The 26,469-nt window shown below is 46.6% G+C and overlaps 1 protein-coding gene across 8 annotated transcripts in view; it reads right to left on the reverse strand.

Annotated features, from left to right (window-relative positions):
* LOC115149016 (Down syndrome cell adhesion molecule-like protein 1 homolog) overlaps window positions 1-26,469 on the reverse strand; it is a 92,790-nt gene that overhangs the window by 57,407 nt on the left and 8,914 nt on the right. For all 8 annotated transcript variants that reach the window (XM_029691469.1, XM_029691465.1, XM_029691466.1 and 5 more), the window contains exons 2-3: window positions 15,743-16,063; window positions 12,618-12,764 (exon numbers count right to left, since the gene is read on the reverse strand). In XM_029691469.1, coding sequence (XP_029547329.1) covers window positions 12,618-12,764; window positions 15,743-16,063 — 468 coding nt within the window. The remainder of the gene's footprint in view (window positions 1-12,617; window positions 12,765-15,742; window positions 16,064-26,469) is intronic.

Genomic DNA, 26,469 nt, shown 5'->3' on the forward strand with positions numbered 1-26,469 from the left:
TACCGTCATCATGGCCAGCTAGGCCCAGGTCCCACTACCATCAACATGGCCAGCTAGGCCCAGGTCCCACTACAGTCAACATGGCCAGCTAGGCCCAAGTCCCACTACAGTCAACAGGACCAGCTAGGCCCATGTCCCACTACCATCAACAGGGCCAGCTAGGCCCAGGTCCCATTACAGTCAACAGGGCCAGCTAGGCCCAGGTCCCACTACCATCAACAGGGCCAGCTAGGCCCAGGTCCCACTACAGTCAACAGGGCCAGCTAGGCCCAGGTACCACTACAGTCATCAGGGCAGCTAGGCCCAGGTCCCACTACCATCAACAGGGCCAGCTAGGCCCAGGTCCCACTACCATCAACATGGCCAGCTAGGCCCAGGTACCACTACAGTCATCAGGGCCAGCTAGGCCCAGGTCCCACTACCGTCATCATGGCCAGCTAGGCCCAGGTCCCACTACCATCAACATGGCCAGCTAGGCCCAGGTCCCACTACAGTCAACAGGAACAGCTAGGCCCAGGTCCCACTACCATCAACAGGGCCAGCTAGGCCCAGGTCCCACTACCATCAACAGGGCCAGCTAGGCCCAAGTCCCATTACAGTCAACAGGGCCAGCTAGTCCCAGGTCCCACTACAGTCAACAGGGCCAGCTAGTCCCAGGTCCCACTACAGTCAACAGGACCAGCTAGGCCCAGGTCCCACTACCGTCAACAGGGCCAGCTAGGCCCAGGCACCACTACAGTCAACAGGGCCAGCTAGTCCCAGGTACCACTACAGTCATCAGGGCCAGCTAGGCCCAGGTCCCACTACCGTCATCATGGCCAGCTAGGCCCAGGTCCCACTACCATCAACATGGCCAGCTAGGCCCAGGTCCCACTACAGTCAACATGGCCAGCTAGGCCCAGGTCCCACTACAGTCAGCAGGGCCAGCTAGGCCCAGGTCCCACTACCGTCAACAGGGCCAGCTAGTTCCAGGTCCCATTACAGTCAACAGGGCCAGCTAGTCCCAGGTCCCACTACAGTCAACAGGACCAGCTAGGCCCAGGACCCACTACAGTCAACAGGACCAGCTAGGCCCAGGTCCCACTACAGTCAACAGGACCAGCTAGGCCCAGGTCCCACTACAGTCAACAGGGCCAGCTAGTCCCAGGTCCCACTACAGTCAACAGGACCAGCTAGGCCCAGGTCCCACTACAGTCAGCAGGGCCAGCTAGTCCCAGGTCCCATTACAGTCAACAGGGTCAGCTAGTCCCAGGTCCCACTACAGTCAACAGGACCAGCTAGGCCCAGGTCCCACTACAGTCAACAGGGCCAGCTAGGCCCAGGTCCCACTACAGTCAACAGGACCAGCTAGGCCCAGGTCCCACTACAGTCAACAGGGCCAGCTAGGCCCAGGTCCCACTACAGTCAACAGGGCCAGCTAGGCCCAGGTCCCACTACAGTCAACAAGACCAGCTAGGCCCAGGTCCCACTACCGTCAACAGGGCCAGCTAGGCCCAGGTCCCACTACCGTCAACAGGACCAGCTAGGCCCAGGTCCCACTACTGTCAACAGGGTCAGCTAGGCCCAGGTCCCACTACCATCAACAGGGCCAGCTAGGACCAGGTACCACTACAGTCATCAGGGCGAGCTAGGCCCAGGTCCCACTACCGTCAACAGGGCCAGCTAGGCCCAGGTACCACTACAGTCAACAGGGCCAGCTAGGCCCAGGTACCACTACAGTCATCAGGGCCAGCTAGGCCCAGGTCCCACTACCGTCATCATGGCCAGCTAGGCCATGGTCCCACTACCATCAACATGGCCAGCTAGACCCAGGTCCCACTACAGTCAACATGGCCAGCAAGGCCCAGGTCCCACTACAGTCAACAGGACCAGCTAGGCCCAGGTCCCACTACCATCAACAGGGCCAGCTAGGCCCAGGTCCCATTACAGTCAACAGGGCCAGCTAGGCCCAGGTCCCACTACCATCAACAGGGCCAGCTAGGCCCAGGTCCCACTACAGTCAACAGGGCCAGCTAGGCCCAGGTCCCACTACAGTCATCAGGGCCAGCTAGGCCCAGGTCCCACTACCATCAACAGGGCCAGCTAGGCCCAGGTCCCACTACCATCAACATGGCCAGCTAGGCCCAGGTCTCACTACAGTCAACAGGAACAGCTAGGCCCAGGTCCCACTACCATCAACAGGGCCAGCTAGGCCCAGGTCCCACTACCATCAACAGGGCCAGCTAGGCCCAAGTCCCATTACAGTCAACAGGGCCAGCTAGTCCCAGGTCCCACTACAGTCAACAGGGCCAGCTAGTCCCAGGTCCCACTACAGTCAACAGGACCAGCTAGGCCCAGGTCCCACTACCGTCAACAGGGCCAGCTAGGCCCAGGCACCACTACAGTCAACAGGGCCAGCTAGTCCCAGGTACCACTACAGTCATCAGGGCCAGCTAGGCCCAGGTCCCACTACCGTCATCATGGCCAGCTAGGCCCAGGTCCCACTACCATCAACATGGCCAGCTAGGCCCAGGTCCCACTACAGTCAACATGGCCAGCTAGGCCCAAGTCCCACTACAGTCAACAGGACCAGCTAGGCCCATGTCCCACTACCATCAACAGGGCCAGCTAGGCCCAGGTCCCATTACAGTCAACAGGGCCAGCTAGGCCCAGGTCCCACTACCATCAACAGGGCCAGCTAGGCCCAGGTCCCACTACAGTCAACAGGGCCAGCTAGGCCCAGGTACCACTACAGTCATCAGGGCCAGCTAGGCCCAGGTCCCACTACCATCAACAGGGCCAGCTAGGCCCAGGTCCCACTACCATCAACATGGCCAGCTAGGCCCAGGTACCACTACAGTCATCAGGGCCAGCTAGGCCCAGGTCCCACTACCGTCATCATGGCCAGCTAGGCCCAGGTCCCACTACCATCAACATGGCCAGCTAGGCCCAGGTCCCACTACAGTCAACAGGAACAGCTAGGCCCAGGTCCCACTACCATCAACAGGGCCAGCTAGGCCCAGGTCCCACTACCATCAACAGGGCCAGCTAGGCCCAAGTCCCATTACAGTCAACAGGGCCAGCTAGTCCCAGGTCCCACTACAGTCAACAGGGCCAGCTAGTCCCAGGTCCCACTACAGTCAACAGGACCAGCTAGGCCCAGGTCCCACTACCGTCAACAGGGCCAGCTAGGCCCAGGCACCACTACAGTCAACAGGGCCAGCTAGTCCCAGGTACCACTACAGTCATCAGGGCCAGCTAGGCCCAGGTCCCACTACCGTCATCATGGCCAGCTAGGCCCAGGTCCCACTACCATCAACATGGCCAGCTAGGCCCAGGTCCCACTACAGTCAACATGGCCAGCTAGGCCCAGGTCCCACTACAGTCAACAGGACCAGCTAGGCCCAGGTCCCACTACCATCAACAGGGCCAGCTAGGCCCAGGTCCCATTACAGTCAACAGGGCCAGCTAGGCCCAGGTCCCACTACCATCAACAGGGCCAGCTAGGCCCAGGTCCCACTACAGTCAACAGGGCCAGCTAGGCCCAGGTACCACTACAGTCATCAGGGCCAGCTAGGCCCAGGTCCCACTACCATCAACAGGGCCAGCTAGGCCCAGGTCCCACTACCATCAACATGGCCAGCTAGGCCCAGGTACCACTACAGTCATCAGGGCCAGCTAGGCCCAGGTCCCACTACCGTCATCATGGCCAGCTAGGCCCAGGTCCCACTACCATCAACATGGCCAGCTAGGCCCAGGTCCCACTACAGTCAACATGGCCAGCTAGGCCCAGGTCCCACTACAGTCAACAGGAACAGCTAGGCCCAGGTCCCACTACCATCAACAGAGCCAGAAAGGCCCAGGTCCCACTACCATCAACAGGGCCAGCTAGGCCCAAGTCCCATTACAGTCAACAGGGCCAGCTAGTCCCAGGTCCCACTACAGTCAACAGGGCCAGCTAGTCCCAGGTCCCACTACAGTCAACAGGGCCAGCTAGGCCCAGGTCCCACTACAGTCAGCAGGGACAGCTAGTCCCAGGTCCCATTACAGTCAACAGGGCCAGCTAGTCCCAGGTCCCACTACAGTCAACAGGGCCAGCTAGGCCCAGGTCCCACTACAGTCAACAGGACCAGCTAGGCCCAGGTCCCACTACCGTCAACAGGACCAGCTAGGCCCAGGTCCCACTACCGTCAACAGGACCAGCTAGGCCCAGGTCCCACTACTGTCAACAGGGTCAGCTAGGCCCAGGTCCCACTACCATCAACAGGGCCAGCTAGTCCCAGGTCCCATTACAGTCAACAGGGCCAGCTAGTCCCAGGTCCCACTACAGTCAGCAGGGCCAGCTAGTTCCAGGTCCCATTACAGTCAACAGGGCCAGCTAGTCCCAGGTCCCACTACAGTCAACAGGACCAGCTAGTCCCAGGTCCCACTACAGTCAACAGGACCAGCTAGGCCCAGGTCCCACTACAGTCAACAGGACCAGCTAGGCCCAGGTCCCACTACAGTCAACAGGACCAGCTAGGCCCAGGTCCCACTACAGTCAACAGGACCAGCTAGGCCCAGGTCCCACTACAGTCAACAGGACCAGCTAGGCCCAGGTCCCACTACAGTCAACAGGACCAGCTAGGCCCAGGTCCCACTACAGTCAACAGGACCAGCTAGGCCCAGGTCCCACTACAGTCAACAGGACCAGCTAGGCCCAGGTCCCACTACAGTCAACAGGACCAGCTAGGCCCAGGTCCCACTACAGTCAGACTATATAGCCAATTCACAAGTCAACCAACAGGCAATTAGATACATGTACAGTACCATCTCCCTGACCTCACATCAACAGAGCTGCAGAGACATAATCTTTAGAATGAGAAGCAGGAAGAGGATATATTGATGCACATATCTTCATCATTTCTAAGTGTTTGTAATAATGAACAGAATATGCTAGGGGGATATCTAGCTAACTGATACTCTTTTTTTGAGTCGAAGATGTTGAAAACACATACAAATCTCTAGGGACCATAATGAATATCCCGGTATCATAATTAGAGGTATTTGTGTATGACAACAACCTAGATGATGTCCACTGTCAGCTGTAAGGTTGTGCTGCAGTGAGGTATGATGGTACAATGCAGTAGAGGGGTTAATGTGTGAGCCAGGTGGGCTAGGTGGAGGCGCTGGGCATCATCCCTGGGCCACCATGTGGCCGTAGCCATCTGTTGCCGCTGCCTCTATTCATCAGACACACTCATTAGCTTTCTGTTGGGAAAGAGAGACCGGCTCAATCTGCATGCAAAGATCTCTCTGTGTCTCTCTTTATTCTCAACCCCACTCCCCTCTCTCTCTCTATCTAGCTCCCATCTCTTCCCTCCTCTATCCATGCCCCTTCTCCATCGTCTCACTCATCTAACTAAGTGATTAGCGTATCACAGGCTCTCATGCGTCCGATGGAGTTGGCGACAAGGGACGGGATGGCATGAGATGTGTGGTGGTGGTGGGGGGGGGGGCTAAATAGGTCAGTCTGCCCCACCCCCTCTAACCCCCCCGCTGTCCTGGCCGGACAGTAAAGTGGGCCAGGCGACACACACACACTCATTATCCTTCTTCATTCTTCTTTCTACTCTCTATCCCTCCTTCCCCTACAGCATCTGTTCCTTCCTGGCTTTTCCTAACCTACTCTCCTGTGTGGTTTCTCACCTCCTCTCTCACCTGTTCTTCCCCCTTCCCTCCTTTCCATGATCTCCCTCATCTAATCAGTTTTAATTCCCAATGCATCAAATGCCACCATCACTTTATATTTTCATCGGAGAGCAACAGAGAGAGAGAGTAGAGAGAGAGAGAGAGAGAGTAGAGAGAGAGAGAGAGAGAGAGAGAGGGGGGGGAAAAGAGAGGGGTGAGGTAGGCTGGTTGCTGGATTGCATTACTAATTTATACACAAGCCTTATTAGAATATTAATGCTAAAAGCAATCAGGCAGCCCTATGTTAAATTACCTGATATGAAGAGAGGGGAGGAGAAAGAGAGGGAAAGAGAAACAGGGAAAGAGAGAGGGAGAGGTGTTTTGTTTGGAAGTGGAATTATTGATGCCAAATGAAAGAATTAAGGACTACCTTTTTGGAAATATCTCCTAGCACACACCTTACAGTAACTGGCTCCACCCACACACCATGACCATAAACCATATTAAACCATTTTATGAACAAAGTCAGTTTGAAATATATTCAGGGAAATTGATTTTGTCATCTGAAACAGTTTACATATTAAATACGGATAGAAAATACAACCCATTTTCATAATGATAACTCAATTCCTAACACAGGATTTATCCTGGCTGTCCTTCAGGTACAACCAGCTCAAACACACAACCGCAAATAGACCAACATACATCTTCTTTAGGTCCATCACATACACTAACACACACTAACACACACTAACACACACTAACACACACACACTCTCCGGAGAAAGACGCCTGCCATTGTTTACAATGACCATCCAATTACTGGGCTGTGCTCAGATAGCCAGATAGTGTGTTAGCTTACACACACAAAATCAATTTCAATCTCCCTGTCTTCATTAGGCCTATCTGAGCAGTCTTTAGACTTGGGTTCTCTCCCTCTTATTGTCTCCTCTCTGATCTGTCTATGGTAGAGAAAGAGAGAGGATGGATAGACAGTGAGAAAGAGATGGAGAAAGTGAGCAGGTCATGGAATGGACAGAGCAGGCAGGTAAGAGGGTCTGAAATAGAGAGGTGAGCAGATAGCTGATTGGCTGAATGAGGGGACAGCTTATGGCTGAACAGGAGCAGGGCTGTCATTCAATAGGACATCAGAGTTCACTGACCCATCTGAGCCTTTATATAATCAAGCTAGCCATGCATGTTTCTCAGTATTCCCCAATCATTCAAAGTGTGCTTGTGTTTATGTGTGCTAGCTATATATGTATGTTTGTGTGGCTGGAAGTGTGTATGTGTTTATGTGTTTGCGTGAGTGTGTGAGTGGGAGAGATTGCGTTGCTCAGATTGTATACCGCTCTGGGCAGATTATAGATTGGTATGGCAGATGTGGTGTGTTTCAGAGCGATGCCACATTGCACAGAGAGAGATTACTAGATTGCTGTGCTGTTATTATGATTAGGTCATTGTCTCCTTTGTTGATTGGGGTGGTCCTGGGTCAAGGTTAAACAATGCTGTCCTGGAGTGCAATTATGTTCAATCCTGGTCCCGCATGTGGTCACAGGAGGGTGCAAATTTTTGTCCCAGCCCAGCACTTACACACCTGATTCAGATAATAAGGGGCTTGATGATTAGTTAATTAGGCGTGAATCATTTGTGTTAGTGCTGGGCTAGAAGAACAACTGCATAGTGTTTGTTCTGTGCTTTCTAGTGCATTTAACTGTATTGCACTGACCTCTGTATTGTGTATAATGCATACTGTGCTGCTGTGTACAATACTGTATATTGTATACTGTGCTATTTAGTGTATTACTTAGTTTATTTGACTGTGCTGCACTGTGGTGTATTTAACTGGTGTGTGGTGTTTTTAACTGGTGTGTGGTGTATTTAACTGGTGTGTGGTGTATTTAACTGTGGTGTGGTGTATTTAACTGGTGTGTGGTGTATTTAACTGGTGTGTGGTGTATTTAACTGGTCTGTGGTGTATTTAACTGGTGTGTGGTGTATTTAACTGGTGTGTGGTGTATTTAACTGGTGTGTGGTGTATTTAACTGTGGTGTGGTGTATTTAACTGGTGTGTGGTGTATTTAACTGTGGTGTATTTAACTGTGGTGTGTGTGGTGTATTTAGCTGGTGTGTGTGGTGTATTTAACTGTGGTGTGGTGTATTTAACTGTGGTGTGTGGTGTATTTAACTGTGGTGTGTGGTGTATTTAACTGGTGTGTGTGGTGTATTTAACTGTGGTGTGGTGTATTTAACTGGTGTGTGGTGTATTTAACTGTGGTGTGTGGTGTATTTAACTGGTGTGTGTGGTGTATTTAACTGGTGTGTGTGGTGTATTTAACTGTGGTGTGGTGTATTTAACTGGTGTGTGGTGTATTTAACTGTGGTGTGTGGTGTATTTAACTGTGGTGTGTGGTGTATTTAACTGTGGTGTGTGGTGTATTTAACTGTGGTGTGTGGTGTATTTAACTGTGCTGTTCAGTGTAGAGGAATGTTGAATGCTCATTTCAGTGAGCAGCTCACCATGTTCACCATCTGATATCCACACTAATTACACTAATTACACACAGTACAGTACAGTCACAGTACAATACAGTACAGTACAGCCACAGTACAATACAGTACAGTACAGTACAGTACAGCCACAGCCACATAACAGTACAGTACAGCCACATAACAGTACAGTACAGCCACAGTACAGCCACATAACAGTACAGTACAGCCACAGTACAGTACAGCCACATAACAGTACAGTACAGCCACAGTACAGCCACATAACAGTACAGTACAGCCACAGTACAGCCACATAACAGTACAGTACAGCCACAGTATAGCCACAGTACAGTACAGCCACATAACAGTACAGTACAGCCACAGTACAGCCACATAACAGTACAGTACAGCCACATAACAGTACAGTACAGCCACATAACAGTACAGTACAGCCACAGTACAGCCACAGTACAGCCACAGTATAGCCACAGTACAGCAATAACAACATAACAACAAACACTCACTACAACCAATATACAAACTGTACATGGAATCACACTCAAATGTTGTGTAATATGCATTATACAACGGGTGGGTCTAATCCTGAATTCTGATTAGTTAAAACCGCATTCCAGCCGGTGTCTATTCCACAAGTTACCACCGGCTAAATCTATGACGTTAAAATACCTGTTTACTCTATTCCATCTGACTACGCAATCCACTGTCTCGTCAGCCCAGCCAGGCAATTTATGAACTTGATGTCCATTATAAAAAGCACCTAGACATTATCTCACACTTCTTTTAGACTAACATTTAGTTTTTTCAACAGCAGAGATTTGTATAAACCTTGCTGTCTGTTTTTCCGACATTTGCAACATTGTTTCAATATTCAAATTTGATTTCCAGTTGTCCCATAGTAATGAACGTTTCGGGAGTTGGGATGACACAGACAGGCAGGCAGCTTTTCTCAGCCAGTCGAAATCATGAATCAGCATAATTTTTATGGATATATACAAAGAACTATCAAGAGAAAACAGGTCAAACTAAATGAAGTGCATCTAGTTTAGAGTCTTTCCAGCTTCAGTTTGAAGTGATTGTGTTAGCTGTGTTGTTGGCTAGCTCCTCTAAACAACAGTGTACTGACGGGTGAGCACATGTTCTATGTCAGGCGAAATCGTGCATCATTAGCTCATTGTTATGGATGAATCCAAATAAATGTCACTAGAAAACCGCTTAAACAAACGCAAATGCAGCTACTTTGTTGTTATTCTGGCTGCACTGTTTGACATGACTGTAAGTTAACCTTAGTTAGCTAGCTAGCTAGCAAGGGATAAGAACGTTGCCAGCCAGTATGGCAATAGAACATTTAGAACGAACAACTGGGTCAAGACCATCTGGAAACCGAACCGATAGAACAAATGACCAGCCGGCTTGAGTAGCAACCCTAGATCTGTGTGGACTATATCTTGTGGAAGAATGAAATAGTATGAATAAATTCATCAAAATAACATTTTTAATGAAAATATGTCAATCATTCTTTGAATATGTTGGTAAAAAGGATAATGCCCTCGAAGCCAGTGTTTATGTGTGACTTCATCTCGGGCTTAACAACACCCGTGCCAATATATCCTCCAAATACCGTCTTCATGGGCATTATCACTTAAATATATTACAGGAAATAGAAATAGATACAGTAAAACCAGACTGATAAGAAATACATAAAAGGTGAACGATTATATAAAATGCCAGGTAGTCTGTCAAAGCTCCACGTAACTGATATAAGCACAATGCGTCTCAAACATACACCAAACATTCATTTGCACAGTGTGTGTGTGTGTGTGTGTGTGTGTGTGCGCGCGTGCGTGCGTGCGTGCGTGTGTGCATGTGTGTGTGTGTGTTATGCATGTATATAGAACGCCATCTGCCAGGTCCTGAGGCTGTTCTTGCCCCACTACCCTCCTTGCTTCTCTTTCTTTGCCTCTTTCTCTCCTCTCTGTTCTCTCCCTCTCCACCTTCCACTTTGTTATTGTAAAGAGTTTCACTTCACAGCATTGGAGATGTTTATTGTTATCTGTTGTATTATCCATGATAACTAAGGATATTTAACACATGTACACTATTAATTTAATAACTTCCCCTAAACACACAAATATAGACAACTATATATACAGTACCAGTCAAAAGTTTGGACACACCTACTCATTCCAGGGTTTTTACTTTATTTGTACTATTTTCTTCATTGTAGAATAATAGTGAAGACATCAAAACTATGAAATAACACATATGGAATAATGTAGTAACCAAAAAAGTGTTAAACAAATCAAAATATATTTTATATTTGAGATTCTTCAAAGTAGCCATCCTTTGCCTTGATGACAGCTTTGCACACTATTGGCATTCGCTCAACCAGCTTCATGAGGTAGTCACCTGGAATGCATTTCAATTACCAGGTGTGCCTTGTTAAAAATAAATTTGTGGAATTTATTTCCTTCCTAATGTGTTTGTGCCAATCAGTTGTGTTATGACAAGATAGGGGTGGTATACAGAAGATAGCCCTATTTGGTAAAATACCAAGTCCATATTATGGCAAGAACAGCTCAAATAAGCAAAGAAAAAACAACAGTCCATCATTACTTTAAGACATGAAGGTCAGTCAATACGGAAAATTTCAAGAACTTCTTCAAGTGCAGTCGCAAAAACCATCAAGCGCTATGATGAAACTGGCTCTCATGAGGACCGCCACAGGAAAGGAAGACCCAGAGTTACCGCTGCTGCAGAGGTTAAGTTCCTTAGAGTTTACTGCACCTCAGATTGCAGCCCAAATAAATGCTTCACAGAGTTCAAGGCAAAGGGTGGCTACTTCGAAGAATCTAAAATCTAAAATATATTTTTGATTTGTTTAACACTTTTTTGGTTACTACATGATTCCATATGTGTTATTTCATAGTTTTGATGTCTTTACTGTTATTCAACAATGTAGAAAATAGTAAAAATAAAGAAAAACCCTTGAGTAGGTGTCCAAACCTTTGACTGGTACTGTACATTTAACAAAAACAACAAATAAACACACTAAAATGTGCGTGTGCACGCACACACACACACACACACACACACAAACACACACACACTCGAATGAGGTTAATGAAGATGAATGTGGGACAGGGAGGGATCCAGGGAGAATGTAGAAATGTACACAATAGAGAGCAAAGTACAGGAGACAAACTGTAGAAGTTGTAAAAAGGTCAAAGGCCTGTTGGCATGTCAGGAAAAGATGCAATGGATCTAAATTAGGATAACGATACAGAAGGGAAGAAATAGAAATGAACAAACAATGGAGTCAATCAGTTTAGACCGGGGGACAGATAAATAAAGATAGTTGGCTAGAGACACAAGGTTTGGGAGGGAGTGGTGAAGGTGGAGAGAGGTCAAAAGGTCAAAAGGGGGAATATGTAGGAAGAGAGCAATGGAGCTCGAGAGAGAAAGGGATGGAGGAAAGAGAGGAGAGAGAGAGTAGGGAGAGGGGCCTCCCGAGTGGTGCAGTGGTCTAAGGCACTGCATCGCAGTGCTAGCTGTGCCACTAGAGATCCTGGTTAGAGTCCAGGCTCTGTCGTAGCCGGCCGTGACCGGGAGACCCATGGCGCACAACTGGCCCAGCGTCTGCTGGGTTAGGGGAGGGTTTGGCCGGCAGAGATGTTCTTGTCCCATCGCGCACTAGCGACTCCTGTGGCGGGCCGGGCGCAATGCATGCTGACACGGTCGCCAGGTGCATGGTGTTTCCTCCGACACATTGGTTTGGCTGGCTTCCAGGTTAAGCGGGCATTGTGTAAAGAAGCAGTGCGGCTTGGCTGGGTTGTGTTTCAGAGGACGCACGGCTCTCGACCTTCGCCTCTCCCAAGTCCGTACGGGAGTTGCAGCGATGGGACAAGACTGTAACTACCAACTGGATAGCACAAAACTGGGGCGAAAAAGGGGTATAAAAAAATAACCAATAAAAAAAAGAAGAGGGAGAGAGAAAGATGAAGAGAGAGAAAGATGAAGAGAGAGAAAGATGAAGAGAGAGAAAGATGAAGAGAGGGAGAAATGATGGAGAGAGTTGCAGGAGGAAGAATCAGTGATTCAGAACAGTGAGCAGACAGACAGCAGACAGGAGTTAGAGTTAGGTCAGGAGATGCACATCATTATCATCATCATCATCATCATCATGACTCCAAAACATACAGGAGGACACGTGCATACACACACACACACACACACTCAAAAACAACAACAACTGCATCTTGCTTCACCCTTGCTTTTGTTTTGAATGCATTGTAAATAGCAGCCATATGGACACATTTATTCACAAACTCACACAAAACCCTTACAGATGGGACTTCATTACCTAGACAAATAATAACACTACCCTTTACCCAGCCCTTTCCTGCTCCCCCCAGCCCCCCCCAGCCCCCCCAACCCCTCTCTGCCCCATGATGTCCTACCTGGGACGATGGAGACAGTGTCTCTCTCCCAGGACACCACGCTGACGTACTCCTGCACGGCGGTGGGAATGAGGCACTTGAACACGGCCACGTTGCCCCGCATGGAGCGCTGGTCTGCCACACGCACCGTGTACGGCTCCCTGAACACTATCATACAGAGAGAGACCAAGTGTTAGGGAGGTGGAGTGAGAATCTAAAAGTCTTTTTTTGGTTTAGGAAAAAGTGAATACTAGAGTTGTAGTGGAACACATAAGATGTATTCTGGCAGTCAATATTGTAAGAATCATTAATTGGATTGCAAAATAATCTACTAATAATATTAAATGTGCAAACATATTGGGAACAATTCAGATTCAGTTTTTGGATATTGTTTGAACACATCAATAACACTAATCGTACATCTGTTTTCAATTCAATTTCTGAGAAGGATTAACAGAAACATGATTGGCTAGCTACAATCAACATCAGACACTAATCTATTGTTGTGAATACAACTCAATATAAAAAATATGACAGAATAAGTGGTTTCTGTTAAAGCACTGCGCTAGAGATAACAACCCAGCTTAATAAAACCATTGGGATGTGTAGTAGTGGTGGTGCACTGTTCATGCAATATTTTACACTCTCCTGAATGGGCATTAACTAATTAGTGAAATCAGGAGAAGCTAGGACATATTTGAAGGTTGCTAAGAAACTGCTTTGGAAGCACCCTCCCTGGTAACAGCAGTGTAGTGTAGCAAACAGGCAGCGTTACATTAACGTTAGGATCCTACTGCAGTATATACATTACTACATCCACTTTACATAGAGAAACAGAGACATACATAGACATATAAATATATGTCTAAACAATAATATGATATAGGAACAGGGATTAGACATATAAAATATGCTCTGATGGAAATTGTATCATCTATGTTTGAATAATTGCCCGCTGTAGCTATGCAGTAAAGAGATAGTTCACCGAAATGACAAATGTACATAATATTATGGATATCTAGAAAGTAGGCTAGGGTTGGTTTATTTCCTCTACTGTAGCTACAGCATTAGCACCTGGGAGTGAGAGTGAAACATAGGACACCTATTCTCCAAATACTCTAACTACAAACCAAGTTGTAGTAACCCCATTACACTACCCCTTGACCTAACTCCTTGATCAGACCTCAATAACACCACAGCACCGTGACCCGAAACCCCTGACTGTAACTTCTGAACCACGTCCCTCCTGACCATAACCGCTCCATGACCATACATAACGCCCTGACCATACATAACGCCCTGACCATACATAACGCCCTGACCATACATAACGCCCTGACCATACATAATGCCCTGACCATACATAATGCCCTGACCATACATAACGCCCTGACCATACATAATGCCCTGACCATACATAACACCCTGACCATACATAACGCCCTGACCATACATAACGCCCTGACCATACATAATGCCCTGACCATACATAACGCCCTGACCATACATAATGCCCTGACCATACATAACGCCCTGACCATACATAATGCCCTGACCATACATAACGCCCTGACCATACATAACGCCCTGACCATACATAACGCCCTGACCATACATAACTCCCTGACCATACATAACGCCCTGACCATACATAACGCCCTGACCATACATAACTCCCTGACCATACATAATGCCCTGACCATACATAACTCCCTGGATATGGGACGTGGCTGCTAAGGTTTTGTAAATGCTAATCCCTTGTCTCCTGGGGGTGGGCTTTTGGGTCATGAGGGAATGACGGCAGCAGCAACGAGGAGCGACCGACCGGCTGGCGTGCGGCTCAGATATCTCTCTCTCTCTCTCTCTCTCTCTCTCTCTCTCTCTCTCGGCTAGCTAGTATTAGTAGGAGTATGTATTAGTGCAGGTCGGTGTTGGGAGGCAGAATATGAAAACAGATGTTGACAGCAGGAGGGACGGGGGAGGGACTGTCTGCCCTGATGTGAATGATGGACAGGGAGGGAGAGAGAGAGTGGGACAGGTAGGAAGGAAGGTGGAACAAGAGAGGTTGTGAAGAACCTACAGTCCAGGAGAACTGTAAAGGTGACCACTTGACAAACTGATTCAACTGACCATCTCACCTCTACTTTGTTTGTCCAGTATATGATACTGTATGAAATAGATTAAATGGATGAACAGGCCCAGAGCTATTTACAATATATCCTAGATCAGCAGCAGTTATAACCTGTGTTGTTTTATAAGAGGTCCACCTTGTTAAATAGCACTGGCATGCAGTCTAATCAATGGAGTGCACCAATTAGGTTTCATAATGAGAGATAATGAATGAAGTGTTCTGATGCGGTTATATTTAGCATGGTACCAGAGGACAATGTGAGAGGAGGAAGAAGAGAGGAGGAGGAGAAGGAATGGAGAGAGCGATAGAGACAGACATGGATAGAAATAGAGATACAAAGATGGAGGGAGAACATCACGCAAGTCAGCTGATGCTTTAGGAATAGCATAGCAACCAGCAACAGTAGCAGCAACATCTGCATAGATACTGTCATTAGTGATTCGTTTTTTGGTGCTTATATGACTCATACTGCACATGTACATACCTATGTGTGTGGGCCAGACAGTTCAAACCAGTTGAAGCATAAGGGATTAGATGAAGGTTGTGGAGTTTAACTAGGGGTACAGGCTGGTGGCCTCAATTCACCATGGTGATGGGTTTAAATGGTTGTGTAGTGCGTAACAAAGTCCAGTGAACCTGTGTTACAGTTGTTGTCCCAGCAGAGTAGACTGTGTTCTAGGTCAGTCTGGATTTGGGACCAGGGTTTGTACAGGTGCCTCTGAGCTTGTGCTGTGGCCAGCAGGCTTTTGGCAGCTGTCAATCACTCCCTGCCTTTTGCTTGTTTACATTTTCTCTCTCCATCATTCCCCTCCCTTGTTCTGCCATCGAACCTCTATTGCTGCCCTCTTAGTTACTTCTGTCACTCTGCATTAACACCCTCTATTATCCCACCTCTCTACTTCCTCTCCCCCTCCCTTCTTCATCTGTCCCTTCATTCTGTCCTCTCTTCTCCTATTCACTCTTTTCCCCTCCGCTTTTTATGTTCTCCCCCCGCCCCCTTCTTCCCTCTGCTCACCAGCTTTGACTCTGATATTGGGGCTTCGGATCTTGCCAGCCTGGTTTTCTGCGGTGCAGAAGTAGTCGTTGTCGTGGATGTAGGAGTTGAAGGCGGAGGGTGAGAAGGGGTAGAGTTGGAGGGTGCCATTGGCATGGACGTGGCGGATGTGGGGCACGTCGTAGATGTCATCGCCGGTGGCCAGGTACCAGCGCAGGATGGCGGTGGGGGTGCCGCCCGCCGGGCAGGGCAGAGACACCCCCACCGAGCTGGAGTAGGTCAGCCTCTGCAGGGATGCGTTCACAAAGTACAGCCTGGTAGAGCCCACATCCTCACTGTGTACTGCATGGGGAGAGAGATAGGATAGTTAGTAATAGGTAGGGTAGAGAAAAGTCAGTGACATGTAGAACAATATAAGCTAAGTGTCACTGTTGCAAAACAACAGATGACGAATTGCATAAAAAACACTGTTGAGCTCCATATTCAAAATACGTATCTGGAACTCTGCCCGCCTGTTATTCAATAAAAATGACGATAAAAGTAAAAAGGGAGATTGAAAAGTAATGGCACATAAACAGATGTAATAAAACAAAAGAAGGGGAGGAACATGAATGCCCTTCAAATGTGTAGCAAAATAATCATAACAAATGTATGTCAAATGTCCAGCTGCAAACATCAGTCATGTGATGCAGAAAGCCAGGGATTTGAGCTAAAGCCTCTGGTGGGTTACGTGGATGGGGGAGGAGGCCTCTACCTCTACACACACACAGACACACACACAGACACACACCAAGAGAAAAAACACAGTTATGTGATTGGAATTTGTATGCCAGACACAGAGTTAAGTCTGTTTAATCTTCTTTCATATTTATCATACAGACAGACACACACACACACACACACACACCAGGAGTGTTCCTACTGGGTGCTCAGATTAGGGGTGCACAACCCCATCAGAGAGAGAAAGGGAGGGTACCCACAATTCAGAATCAAGTAGGGGAAGATTAGAAGAGAGAGAAAGGACTATACGCTAGATGGACATATGTGGATGCACAAATCCATCTCACTATTCCCCAAAATATGTAACGCATACATCCTTTATCCCACAGTGTAGTAATACTTAACAATACAAAACAAAACCCGCAAATCCGAAAAATATAAAGCAAGGAATTAAGAAATATCAGAACGAGCGATGTCAGAGTCCGGAATATAAATATATATATATATAAATATACACCCAATCCAAGATGGCGTAGCAGTCGGACATGTGTTTGTCTTGTCCCATGTAAACAGTCGGTTTCGTTGTTTTTTTTCATACAGTTGAAATCGGAAGTTTACATACACTCATTAAAACTCGTTTTTCAACCACTCCACAAATTTCTTGTTAACAAACTATAGTTTTTGCAAGTCGGTTAGGACATCTACTTTGTGCATGACACAAGTAATTTTTCCAACAATTGTTTACAGACAGATTATATCACTTTATCACAATTCCGGTGGGTCAGAAGTTTACATACACTAAGTTGACTGTGCCTTTAAACAGCTTGGAAAATTCCAGAAAATTATGTCATGGCTTTAGAAGCTTCTGATAGGCTAATTGACATCATTTGAGTCAATTGGAGGTGTACCTGTGGATGTATTTCAAGGCCTACCTTCAAACTCAGTGCCTCTTTGCTTGACATCATGGGAAAATCAAAAGAAATCAGCCAAGACCTCAGAAAAACAATTGTAGACCTCCACAAGTCTGGTTCATCCTTGGGAGCAATTTCCAAACGAAAGTACCACGTTCATCTGTACAAACAATTGTACGCAAGTATAAACACCATGGGACCATACAGCGGTCACACCTCTCGGGAAGGAGACGTGTTCTGTCTCCTAGAGATGAACGTACTTTGGTGCGAAAAGTGCAAATCAATCCCAGAACAACAGCAAAGGACCTTATGAAGATGCTGGAGGAAACAGGCACTAAAGTATCTATATCCACAGTAAAATTAGTCCTATATCGACATAACCTGAAAGGCCGCTCAGCAAGGAAGAAGCCACTGCTCCAAAACCGCCATAGAAAAAGCCAGACTACGGTTTGCAACTGCACATGGGGACAAAGATCGTACTTTTTGGAGAAATGTCCTCTGGTCTGATGAAACAAAAGCAGAACTGTTTGGCCATAATGACCATCGTTATCTTTGGGGGAAAAAGAGGGAGGCTTGCCAGCCGAAGAACACCATCCCAACCGTGAAGCACGGGGGTGGCAGCATCATGTTGTGGGGGTGCTTTGCTGCAGGAGGGACTGGTGCACTTAAAAAAATAGATGGCATCATGAGCAAGGAAAATTATGTGGATATATTGAAGCAACATCTCAAGACATCAGTCAGGTAGTTAAAGCTTGGTCGCAAATGGGTCTTCCAAATGGACAATGACCCCAAGCATACTTCCAAAGTTGTGGCAAAATGGCTTAAGGACAACAAAGTCAAGGTCTTGGAGTGGCCATCACAAAGCCCTGACCTCAGTCCTATAGAACATTTGTGGGCAGAACTGAAAAACCGTGTGTGAGCAAGGAGGCCTACAAACCTGACTCAGTTACACCAGCTCTGTCAGGAGGAATATGACAAAATTCACCCAACTTATTATGGGAAGCTTCTGGAAGGCTACCCAAAACATTTGACCCAAGTTAGTCAATTTAAAGGCAATGCTACCAAATACTAATTGAATTTATGTAAACTTCAGACCCACTGGGAATGTGATGAAAGAAATAAAAGCTGAAATAAAGCATTCTCTCTACTATTATTCTGACATTTCACATTCTGGAAATAAAGTGGTTATCCTAACTGACCTAAGACAGGGAATTTTTACTAGGATTAAATGTCAGAAATTGTGAAAAACTGAGTTTACATGTATTTGGCTAAGGTGTATGTAAACTTCTGACTTCAACTGTATATATTTTAATCTCACTTTCCAACTATGATCTAAATATACTTTCCTGCAACCCGCCTCACCCAATGTGGTACGGATCTGCTATTTGTATACGTTATAACTGGAATCTCCATCAGTAGCTAGCCAGCTAACTAGCTAGTAGTTACTGTTAGCCACGGCTAACGGTCTTCACCTTTAGCTCGGACACCAGCCAGCTTTAGCTCGGTCAATACCTGCCAGTCTGCACAGCGCGATATCAACCCAGAGCATATTAGACTGTTTTTCTCCACAACATCACCGGATTCCTGCCGCAAGCTCTAGGCCATTGCACCGGATCCTCGCAGCTAGCTGCAACTGAGTGGCTACTGCTGTCTAATGCCTCTGTCCCAAAGCAAGGACCAGTTAGCCTTGAGCTAGCCTCGAGCTAGGCCCATCTCCCTAATAGCCGAAGAGGTTTACCCGCTAATTTGTGGGCTACAATACCTCTTTTGCCAATTGGCCTGGACCCTTTAATGCCGACACGGAGCCCCACCGATCCATCACGACTGGTCTGCCGATGTAATCGTCCGAAGTGGTTTCAACAGGCCTTTCCGTTGCAATGTCACCGAAGACCCAGCTGCTACCCCCGGCCCGCTAGCATTCTGAACTTCGTGCCTCTCGCTCGCTTAGCATAGTAGCGACTACCGAACGGCTCCCTGACTCACCTATTGCTACTCATTGGACCCTATGATCACCCGGCTACACATGCCTCACTCTAAAGTCAATATGCCTTGTCTTCTGCTGTTTCGGTTAGTTATTATTTTTTAATTTCACTGTAGAGTCCCTTGTCCAGCCCAACATGCATTAGATAGCTCTTTTGTCACACACCCCACACATGGGGAGACCTCACCTGGCTTAACTGGTGTCTCCAGAGATGCAAGCTCTCTCATCGTCACTCAATGCCTAGGTTTACCCCCACTGTACTCACATCCTACCATACCCTTGTCTGTACATTATGCCCTGAATCTATTCTACCACGCCCAGAAATCTGCCCCTTTTATTCTCTGTTCCCAAAGCACTAGACGAACAGTTCTTATAGCCTTTAGCCATACCCTTATCCTACTCCTCCTCTGTTCCTCTGGTGATGTAGAGGTTAACCCAGGCCCTGTAGCCCCCAGCATTACACCTATTCCCCAGGCGCTCTCATTTGTTGACTTGTGTAACTGTAAAAGCCATGCATGTTAACATCAGAAGCCTTATCCCTAAATTTGTTTTATTCACTGCTTTAGCACATTCCGCCAACCCTGATGTCCTAGCCATGTCTGAATCCTGGCTTAGGAAGGCCACCAAAAATTCTGAAATTTCCATCCCCAACTCCAACATTTTCCATCAAGACAGAACTGCCAAAGGGGCGAAGTTGCAATCTACTGCAGAGATAGCCTGCAGAGTTCTGTCATACTATCCAGGTCTGTGCCCAAACAGTAAGAGCTTCTACTTTTAAAAATCCAACTTTCCAGAAATAAGTCTCTCACTGTTGCCGCTTGGTATAGACCCCCCTCAGCCCCCAGCTGTGCCCTGGACACCATATGTGAATTGATTGTCCCCCATCTATCTTCAGAGTTCGTACTGTTAGGTGACCTAAACTAGGATATGTTTAGCACCCTGGCCATTCTACAATCTAAGCAAGATGCCCTCAATCTCACACAAATTATCAAGGAACCTACCAGGTACAACGGTAAATCTGTAAACATGGGCACCCTCATAGATATCATCCTCACCAACTATCTCTCTAAATACACCTCTGCTGTCTTCAACCAGGATCTCAGCGATCACTGCCTCATTGCCTGCGTCCGTAATGGGCCAGTGGTCAAACAACCACCCCTCATCACTGTCAAACGCTCCCTAAAACACTTCAGCGAGCAGGCCTTTCTAATCAACCTGGCCCAGGTATCCTGGAAGGATATTGACCTCAATCCCGTCAGTAGAGGATGCCTGGTTGTTCTTTAAAAGTGCTTTCCTCACCATCTTAAATTAGCATGCCCCATTCAAAAAATGTGGAACTAAGAATAGATAAAGCCCTTGGTTCACTCCAGACTTGACTGCCCTTGACCAGCACAAAAACATTCTGTGGCGTACTGCATTAGCATCGAATCGCCCCCGCGATATGCAACTTTTCAGAGAACTCAGGAACCAATATAAACAGTCAGTTAGGAAAGTTAAGGCTAGCTTTTTCAAACAGAAATTTGCATCCTGTAGCACTAATTCCAAAAAGTTTTGGGACACTAAAGTCCATGGAGAATAAGAGCACCTCCTCCCAGCTGCCCACTGCACTGAGGATAGGAAACACTGTCACCAATGATAAATCTACGATAATCGAGAATTTCAATAAGCATTTTTCTACAGATGGCCATGCTTCCACCTGGCTACCCCTACCCCGGCCAACAGCTCTGCATCCCCCGCAGCAACTTGCCAAAGCCCTCCCTGCTTCTCTTTCACCCACATCCAGATAGCTGATGTTCTTAAAGAGCTGCAAAATCTGGATCCCTACAAATCAGCTGGGCTAGACAATCTAGACCCTCTCTTTCTAAAATTATCCGCAGAAATTGTTGCAACCCCTATTTACTAGCCTGTTCAACCTCTCTTTCATATCGTCTGAGATCCCTAAAGATTGGAAAGCTGCCACGGTCATCCCCCTCTTCAAAGGGGGGGACACTCTAGACCCAAACTGTTATAGACCTATATCCATCCTGCCCTACCTTTCTAAAGTCTTCGAAAGCCAAGTTAACAAACAGATCACCGACCATTTCGAATCCCACCATACCTTCTCCACTATGAAATCTGGTTTCCGAGCTGGTCATGGGTGCACCTCAACCACGCTCAAGGTCCTAAACGATATCATAACCGCCATAGATAAAACACAGTACTGTGCAGCCATTTTCATCGACATGGCCAAGGCTTTCGACTCTGTCAATCATCGCATTCTTATCGGCAGACTCAATAGCCTTGGTTTCTCAAATGACTGACTCGCCTGGTTCACTAACTACTTGTCAGATAGAGTTCAATGTTTCAAATCGGAGGGCCTGTTGTCCGAGCCTCTGGCAGTCTCTATGGGGGTGCCACAGGGTTCAATTCTCGGGCCAACTCTTTTCTCTGTATATATCAATGATGTCGCTCTTGCTGCTGGTTATTCTCTGATCCACCTCTACGCATTCTGTATACATCTGGCCCTTCCTTGGAAACTGTGATAACAAACCTCCAAACGAGCTTCAATGCCATACAACTCTCCTTCCATGGCCTCCAACTGCTCTTAAATGCAAGCAAAACTAAATGCATGCTCTTCAACCGATTGCTGCCAGCCTAGCATCACTACTCTGGACGGTTCTGACTTAGAATATTTGGACAACTACAAATACCTAGGTGTCTGGTTAGACTGTAAACTCTCCTTCCAGACTCACATTAAGCATCTCCAATACAAAATTAAATCTAGAATCGGCTTCCTATTTCACAACAAAGCCTCCTTCACTCATGCTGCCAAACATACCATCATAAAACTGACTCTCCTGCCGATCCTCGACTTTGGCGATGTCATTTACAAAATAGCCTCCAACACTCTACTCAGCAAATTGGCTGTAGTCTATCACAGTGCCATCCGTTATGTCACCAAAGCCCCATATACTACCCACCACTGCGTCCTGTATGCTCTCGTTGGATGGCCCTCGCTACTTATTCGTCGCCAAACCCACTGGCTCCAGGTCATCTATAAGTCTTTGCTAGGTAAACCCCCACCTTATCTCAGCTTACTGGTCACCATAGCAACACCCACCCGTAGCACGCGCTCCAGCACGTATATTTCACTGGTCATCCCCAAAGCCAACACCTCTTTTGACCGCCTTTCCTTCCAGTTCTCTGCTGCCAATGACTGGAACGAATTGCAAAAATCACTGAAGCTGGAGACTTATATCTCCCTCACTAACTTTAAGCATCAGCTGTCAGAGCAGCTTACCGATCACTGTACCTGTACACAGCCCATCTGTAAATAGCACACCCAACTACCTCAGCCCCATATTGTTATTTCTTTTTTTGCTCTTTTGCACCCCAGTATCTCTACTTGCACATCATCATCTGCACATCTATCACTCCAGTGTTAATGCTAAATTATTTCGCCACTATGGCCTATTTATTGCCTTACCTCCCTACCCTTATTACATTTGCACACACTGTACATAGATTTTTCTATTGTGTTATTGACTGTACATTTGTTTATCCCATGTGTAACTCTGTGTTGTTGTTTTTGTCGCACTGCTTTGCTTTATCTTGGCCAGGTCGCAGTTGTAAATGAGAACTTGTTCTCAACTGGCCTACCTTGTTAAATAAAGGTGAAATATTTTTTTTAAAGAGAATGGTGTGTATAGACAGTATGGACAGTATATGAATAGAAAAGGTGTGTACAGCAGTAGTTATATAGGATGAGCATTGACTAGAATACAGTATATAAAATGTGCTTAACAAGTCACATAATAAGTTGCATGGACTCAATATGTTACTACATTATCTCTGTACCCCACACATACAATTATCTGTAAGTGTCACGCCCTGACCTGAGAGAGTCATTTTTCTCTGTTTGGTTAGGTCAGGGTGTGACATGGTGTGGGCATTCTATGTGTTGTATGTCTATGTTGTTTTTTCTTTATTGGTCGAGTATGGTTTCCAATCAGAGGCAGCTGTCATTCGTTGTCTCTGATTGGGAATCATACTTAGGCAGCCCTTTTTCCCACAGTCAGTTGTGGGATCTTGTCTTTGTGTTGCATGTGTTTGCACGCATAGCTTTTCGTTCGTTGTATTGTTTATTGTTTTTGCTTGTTCACATTTAAAATAAAGTATGATGAACCCAACTCACGCTGTGCCTTGGTCTACCTTTAACGACAGACGTTACTGTAAGGTCCCTCACTCAAGCAGTGAATTTTAAACACAGATTCAACCACAAAGACCAAGGAAATTTTCCAATGGCTAGCAAAGAAGGGAACTTATTGGTAGATGGGTAAAAATAAAAAATAAATAAGCAAACATTGAATATCCCTTTGAGCATGGTGAAGTGAATTAATTATACTTCGGATGGTGTATCAATACACCAAGTCAATACAAAGATACAGGCGTCCTTACTAACTCAGTTACAGAGTTTAATGGCTTGTGTAGTTACACAATACTAACCTAAATGGCAGAGTTAAAGGAAGGAAGAATGGATGCATACTATTCTAAAGTGTGCATCCTATTTGCAGTAAGGCATTAAAGTAAAACAGCAAAAACTGTCCTGAATACAAAGTGTTATGTTGGGGGCAAATTCAACACAACACATCACTGAGTACCGCTCTTCATATATTCAATCATGGCAGTGGCTGCCTCATGTTATGTGTATGCTTGTCATCAGCAAGGACTAGGGAGTTTTTTATGATAAAAAGAAACAGAATAGAGCGAAGCACAGGCAAAATCCTAGAGGAAAACCTGGTTTAGTCTGACACTGGGAGACAAATGCACCTTTCAGCAGGACAATAACATAAAACAAGGCCAAATATACACTGGAGTTGCTTACCAAGACAACATTGAACATTCCTGAGTGGCCTAGTTACAGTTTTGACTTAAATCGGCTTGAAAATCTATGGCAAGACTTGAAAATGTTTGTCTAGCAATGATCAACAACCAACTTAACAGAGCTTGAAGAATATTTTAAAGAATAATGTGCAAATATTGTACAATCCAGGTGTGCAAAGCTCTTAAAAACTTACCCAGAAAGACTCACAGCTGTAATCACTGTATTAACTCAGGAGTGCAAATACTTATGTCAATTAGATATTTCTGTATTTCATTTTGAATAAATTTGCTAACATTTCTAAACACGTTTTCATTTTGTCATTATGGAGTATTGTGTGTAGTTGTGTGAGAAAAAAATATTGATTTAATCAATTTTGAATTCAGGGTGTAACACAACAAAATGTGGAATAAGTCAAGGGGTGTGAACACTTTCTGAAGGCACTGTACATAGGGCAGCAGTCTCTAAGATACAGGGTAGAGTACCGGGTGGTAGCCAGCTAGTAACAGTGACTAAGTTCAGGCCAGGGTACTGGGCCGGGGTCGGCTAGTAGTGACTGTTTAACAGTCTGATGGCTGTTTTTCAGTCTCTCGATCTCAGCTTTGATGCACCTGTACTGTCTCCGCCTCCCAGATGGTAGCGGGGTGAAAAGGCCGTGGCTTGGGTGGCTGAGGTCCTTGATGATCTTTTTGGCTTTCCTGTGACACCGGGTGCTGTAGATGTCCTGGAGGGATGGCAATGTGCCCCCGGTAATGCATTGGGCTGACCACACCACCCTCTGGAGAGCCATGCAGTTGCGGAAGGTGCAATTGCCATACCAGGTGGTGATACAGACAGGATACTCTCAATGGTTCATCTGTAGAAGTTTGTGAGGGTCTTAGGGGCCAGGACAAATTTCTTCAGCCTCCTGAGGTTGTGGATGGACCATTTCAGGTTGTCAGTGATGTGCACACCGAGAACCTTAAAGCTTTTCACCCTCTCCACTGAGCCCCGACGATGTGGATGCAGGCGTGCTCTCTCTGATGTCTCCTGAAGTTCACGATCAGCTCCTTCGATTTGTTGACGTTGAGGGAAAGGTTATTATCCTGGTACCACTCTGCCAGGGCCCTCACCTCCTCCCTGTAGGCTGTCTCATCATTGTTGGTAATCAGGCCTAACACTGCTGTGTCGTCTGCAAACTTGATCATTGAGTTGGAGATGTGCGTGGCCCCGAAGCCATGGGTGAACAGGGAGCACAGGAGGGGGCTGAGCACGCGCCCATGTTGAGGATCAGCATAGCGGAGGTGTTGTTGCCTACCTTCATCACCTGGGGTCGACCCGTCAGGAGGTCCAGGACCCAGTTTCGCAGGGTGGGGTTCAGACCCAGGGCCTCGAGCTTAGTGATGAGCTTGGAGGGCAATACGGTTTTGAAGGCTGAGATATACAGTAGTCGATGAACAGCATTCTTACATAGGTATTCCTCTTGTCCAGATGGGATAGGGCAGTATGCAGTGCAATGGTGATTGCATCATCTGTGGATCTATTGGGGCGCTATGCTAATTGAAGTGGGTCTAGGGTGTCAGATAAGGTGGAGGTCATATGATCCTTAACCTGTTTGGGATAGGGGGCAGTATTTTCACGGCCGGATAAAAAAACATACCGATTTAATCTGGTTACTACTCCTGCCCAGAAACTAGAATATGCATATAATTAGTCGATTTGGATAGAAAACACTCTAAAGTTTCTAAAACTGTTTGAATGGTGTCTGTGAGTATAACAGAACTCATATGGCAGGCCAAAACCTGAGAAGATTCCATACAGGAAGAGCCCTGTCTGACAATTTGTTGTCCTTCTAGGGCATCTCTATCAAAAATACAGCATCTCTGCTGTAACGTGACATTTTCTAAGGCTTCCATTGGCTCTCAGAAGGCACCAGAAAGCGGAATGACGTCTCTGCAGTCTCTGGGCGAAAAAAAGCAGGAGTTTTTGTGAGTGGTCAGGCAGGGAACAATGACAGTGGAGTGCGCGTGCACGAGACGACTCCATGTTTTTCTTTCAGTCTATGAATGAATATAACGTCACCCGGTTGGAATATTATCGCCATTTTATGAGAAAAATAGCATGAAAATGTATTTTAAACAGCGTTTGACATGCTTCGAAGTACGGTAATGGAATATTTTGAAATGTTTTGTCACGAAATGTGCCCGCGCTTCACCCTTCGAATACTGACATGAACGCACGAACAAAACGGAGCTATTTGGATATAACTATGGATTATTTCGAACCAAAACAACAT

Source organism: Salmo trutta, chromosome 15 (genome assembly GCF_901001165.1).
Source record: "Salmo trutta chromosome 15, fSalTru1.1, whole genome shotgun sequence".
NCBI lineage: Eukaryota > Metazoa > Chordata > Actinopteri > Salmoniformes > Salmonidae > Salmo > Salmo trutta.